This window comes from Berghia stephanieae, chromosome 4, assembly GCF_034508935.2.
Source record: "Berghia stephanieae isolate SIO BIC M18660-M18661 chromosome 4, UCSD_Bste_1.3, whole genome shotgun sequence".
NCBI classification, from domain to species: Eukaryota; Metazoa; Mollusca; class Gastropoda; order Nudibranchia; family Aeolidiidae; genus Berghia; species Berghia stephanieae.
The window spans coordinates 32,254,608-32,259,607 of NC_088363.1; the positions used below are offsets into that span (position 1 = coordinate 32,254,608).

At 34.9% G+C, this 5,000-nt stretch overlaps 1 protein-coding gene across 2 annotated transcripts in view; it reads right to left on the reverse strand.

The window, feature by feature from the left end:
* Positions 1–5,000, reverse strand: part of LOC144970432 (NXPE family member 1-like) — a 41,334-nt gene that overhangs the window by 14,202 nt on the left and 22,132 nt on the right. For both annotated transcript variants that reach the window (XM_078910062.1, XM_078910063.1), the window contains 2 exons: positions 2,221–2,334; positions 1,461–1,567 (listed from right to left, as the gene is read on the reverse strand). In XM_078910062.1, coding sequence (XP_078766188.1) covers positions 1,461–1,567; positions 2,221–2,334 — 221 coding nt within the window. The remainder of the gene's footprint in view (positions 1–1,460; positions 1,568–2,220; positions 2,335–5,000) is intronic.

The window sequence follows — 5,000 nt, forward strand, 5'->3', positions numbered from 1 at the left end:
AAAATTAAAAGTCAACGAGTACTTTAACTCGACCATAATATGGGCACGGTGTCCAAAGGAGACTTTCGCACAACGTTCAACAGTGGAGACGGCAGTGGCCCTGGCTGTTCTAAATTTTAATTGTGGACCCCGAGGCATTCCCCGTGACTTCAGAGAAATGAAAATCCCGATTAATTATTTATTGTCTTTATATTTGGAAAAGGCCGCTGGACTTAGAATTAATAGAAGTAAATGTTCTCCAAAAATAAAGGCAGAAAAACAAAAAGAAATTGATGAAGGAAGACGAGCTGGAGAAGCACGAAGATGTGATGAATTTAATGAGTAGAAGTTAATTCATTTTTAAAAAATCTGACAGTCTGAGGGTTTTTGAAATTAATTTGCAATTTACTTTTTGGGGTATATTTAAATTTGAGTTCTTTTTTAATGGAATCATCCCGCTTCTGGCAATGCAAGTAATTTTATTCTATTTTAGGCTTATCAGCCTTTTTTATCTCTCAACTTAAATTTTATGTCCACATTAATTTAATCTAATTGCATTTTTAAAAGTACAGTGGTTATTTTAGTCACAGAGAGTTGTATATTACAGTTATTTGCGAATTTTTGATGATTGATTCAAGTTTCTATGATTTCAACATATTATGCGAAATCTTTAAACGTGATTTTCTCAAAACAGCGTTTTCGGGTACACTATTTTAAATAATCTATAATTTAAATAGTAGTTGGAAAAATCCATTCATTTTTTTGCATCTACTGTCGTAAATAGCTGGAAGAGGTAATGTTTCAGTTTCATTAAGCTACTTTGAGAAGTTTTTGACTAATGGTGGTTATTGTTCGATTTGTTTTCAGAAGATTTTAAAAAGCCTCATGGTTGTAATATTTTGATTGCATGCTGACAATGAACTGTTAGAGACAGACCTTGGAAACTTGGACATTACCTAGTTCTATTAATCAATTAAAACAATCAGTTGATGTATCATTTAAATATTTAAGCTATGATAGATTTTTAAAAAATAAACCCCTATTTTTTATGAAAAATCCAAGATGGCGGCCAGTTTATGTGAATTTTTGAATAATTTTTTTTCCAGTATATAATATGTGTTTTCAATCACCCAACCTCTCTAAAATCTCATAAATGGTAGCCCTATGTTTTCAGGACTCGTATTTGAAAATTTCCCCTTCATCTTGCCTGCAAATTATTGACTGAATCTTGTTACATGACACAGTTACTACCGTCACTACTTACCTACTATCCAAAGGCCTACCACAATGATAAGGCTACTGATTTCTCGTGACACGATAGCCGTCACTACTTACTTTCTATCCAAAGGCCTGCCACAATAATAATTCTACTGATTGTTCGTGACACGATAGCCGTCACTACTTACTTACTTACTATCCAAAGACCTGTCACAATAATAAGGCTACTGATTTCTCGTGACACGATAGCCGTCACTACTTACCTACTATCCAAGGGTCTGCCACAATAGTAAGGTAAATGGTTGAGTTTTGTCATGTTGCATAGACACGGCCTTCCAGGAACGTTTGGTGTGCTGTGACACAATGTTACCTTGTTGTAAAACAAAACATACAACTGTTTGAGGCCAACAATAATAACAGTAAATGTAGAAGTAAAAGTGGAAGTGATGGTAGTGGTAGTAGTAGTAGTAGTAGTAGTAGTAGTAGTAGTAGTAGTAGTAGTAGTAGTAGTAGTAGTAGTAGTAGTAGTAGTAGTAGTAAAATGGATAAAGTGGATATGGAGTTGTGGTTCAAATTGGAAGTAATAATATTAATGATAATGATAATAATGATATTATTATTATTATTATATTATTATTATTATTATTATTATTATTATTATTATTATTATTATTATTATTATTAAAAATATTTATTAATAATAATAATAATAATAATAATAATAATAATAATAATAATAATAACGTGCTGAAATGTGGCCTAGTGTTATGACACTCACCTTCGGACCGGAAGGTCCAGGGTTCTAAGACCACTCTGAGTGGCGCATAGGTGAGTAAAATAAGTACCTGACCGTTAACAGCGTTGTCTCTGTCGCAAAAATAAAAAACGTAATATCGCGAACATGGTTAATGTCTAGTCCTACAAGTTAAGTGTTGCTGTTGGATTGGGATTCTTTGTAAAGCGCTTTGAGCACGTTTAGTCGCTATTGCGGTAAATTAATGCTCTGTTTCTTTTTAAACTGACCTCTGATATATTTCCTTTCTGAAACCAGGCGGCGACAAATCGATGACCTCCAATCCTTTGGTTGTGTAAAGTAGTCCTTATGTACTCCCGTGGGTAAGTAACGGCGACTCGCAACTGGATGGAGGGCCACAGGACCAATAAGAAAAGACAAAACAGAGATAGCATTATTGTGTGGTTGACCGGTGGGCTTGACTCAAAATGTAGTTATCTTGTCAAAACCGTGTTATGTCGGCGTGAACCTGATGTTTTAAATTGAGTGAACTTTATTGTTTTTGTTTGTTTGTTTGTGTGTTAGTGTGTGTGTGTGTGTGTGTGTGAGTTATTTTCTAAATTGAAATTGTTAAGTTAGCGAAAGGCAATTCTATAGAAATAAACATTTTAATTGGATTGAATTGTGTTTACTGTGCATGCGCACGTGTGCGTTTGAACAAAGAACGAGAAATAGATGGATAGATAGATAGATAGATAGATAGATAGAGAGAGAGAGAGAGAGAGAGAGAGAGAGAGAGAAGGAGAGAGAGAAGAGAGAGAGAGTATATATATATATATATATATATATATATATATTAAAAGGATATATATATATATATATATATATATATATATATATATATAAAGGATATATATATATATATATATATATATATATATATATATAATAATAGATAGATAGATAGATAGATAGATAGATAGATAGATAGATAGAGAGAGAGAGAGAGAGAGAGAGAGAGATGGATAGATAAAAGTGTTTATGATGATCTATCATTGGTAAGTTCAGGAAGATGAAAAGTGAATAATATTCGAGGCTAAAGAACCAGGTGAACTTCATTGATTTGTGTGTGTGTGTGTGTGTGTGTGTGTGTGTGTGTTAGAGAGAGATAGAGAGAAAGAGAGAGAGAGAGAGAGAGAGAGAGAGAGAGAGAGACGAGAGTGCTCAAAGTAAACGTAGTGATGAGTACAGAAAATGAAAATGAAAAACTAACGAGGCGAAAGAACTGATTGAACCTTATTGAATTAGCACTCAGCCCTTCAGGGCGCTTCATCTATGCAGCTTTGATACACCGTCAAGATGCCGGAAATGTAACCTCAATGCATCCTGTCAGGCTCCTCTACCGTCTGGACCATCATTCCCACCTTCCATCCCTTTCGAGCAAGTCTTTTCTGACTTCTTTGAGTTTGGATGTCACTACTATCTGGTAACTGGGGACCGGTTATCAGGTTGGTCTGCATTTTATCCACTCAGTCTGGGAGCGCTTAGCAAGGAATGCATGGTTGATCGCCTGGTTATGTTCCTTCTTCGCTACCATTTGGGCAAATTGGGGTTCCTGAGGAGTTGCCAAGTGACGGTAGACCAGAATTCACTGCAAGACTATTTCGATCGAACATCGGCTCCAGTGGTTGTCTTGATGACGATAAGTTCCCAAGAGGCGACCTTCATTTACACAACACCCTTGAACCAGATTGCAATCTTTTACCAGCCCAGACCATTATCAGCCAATTCATTCATGATTCTCTTTCGTTCACAATTTCACGTGGTGTGAAGTTTGGGCCAACAAAGGAGATAGATAGATAGATAGATAGATAGATAGATAGATAGAGAGAGAGAGAGAGAGAGAGAGAGAGAGAGAGAGAGAGAGAGAGAGAGAGAGAGAGAGAGAGATTTTAGCTAAGTTTGAAGAGTTTTTACGTTGCTTGCAACATTGGTTGCAGTAGTAATGGTGGTGGTAGGAGTGGCATTGTGGTGGTAGTAACAGTATCGAGTAAATGTCAAAAATTTCTCAAAACCAAGTAATTATTCAGCTATGGATGAATTGAGACAAAGTAAGTAGGCAGTTATCGAAAAAATTGACGCTATGTAAATAAGCAGTTATCAATGAAGTGATTCAAAGTAAGTAGGCAGTTATTAATAAATTGACTCAAAGCAAGTAGGCAGTTATCAGTGAATTGGCTCAAAGTAAGTAGGTAGATATCGATTGATTGACTCAAAGTAAGTAGGCAGTTATTAACGAAATGATTCAAGTAAGTAGGCAATTATCAATGAATTGATTCAAAGTAGGCAGTTATTAATGAAGTGATTCAAAGTAAATAGGCAGTTATCAATAAACTGATTCAAATAAGTAGGCAGTTATCAATGAAGTGATGCAAAGTAATTAGGCAGTTACCAATGAATTGGCTCAAAGTAAGTAGGCAGTTATCAATGAATTGATTCAAAAGAAGTAGACGGTTATTAATGCTTTTGTCTCAATGTAAGTAGACTGTTAACTTGAGGTAAGTTGGCTATTATCAATGTAGCGTCCATCCCACTAAACAGCACTAAAGTTGTTGAAAAGGTAGCAACTGTCAACGTCATTGTAAAAAAAAAATAAATCAGGTTGCCGTGAAGATTGGCGAAAAAAAATCACAAAGTAAAGAAATATTGTGTAAATAAATAAAGCGAAAGCCACTTTTCCACAACAAACACACCATTTATACAAAATGCCGCACCCAATTGTTAAGATTTGCCCTTGCTAGCCGAAAAGTAAACGTGTTTGCCATTAAATGAGTCAAAAGTTGGGCTCCGTGTCAGGAAGATTTATTAATATACATGTATATTCTTCAGCTTGTTTTATCTATCATTTTTTGTTGATGTGAGGCTTTTTGAAAAATGTGTTTTAGATTTCGGAAACTTCTTTAGAGTCTATATAAAAATCCATTTTTGTTTAATCACTGTGGCCGACATATACATATTTGGAGGTCTACAGCCTAATGTATTTATGGGCCTAGTTTAATATTGTTGTAAT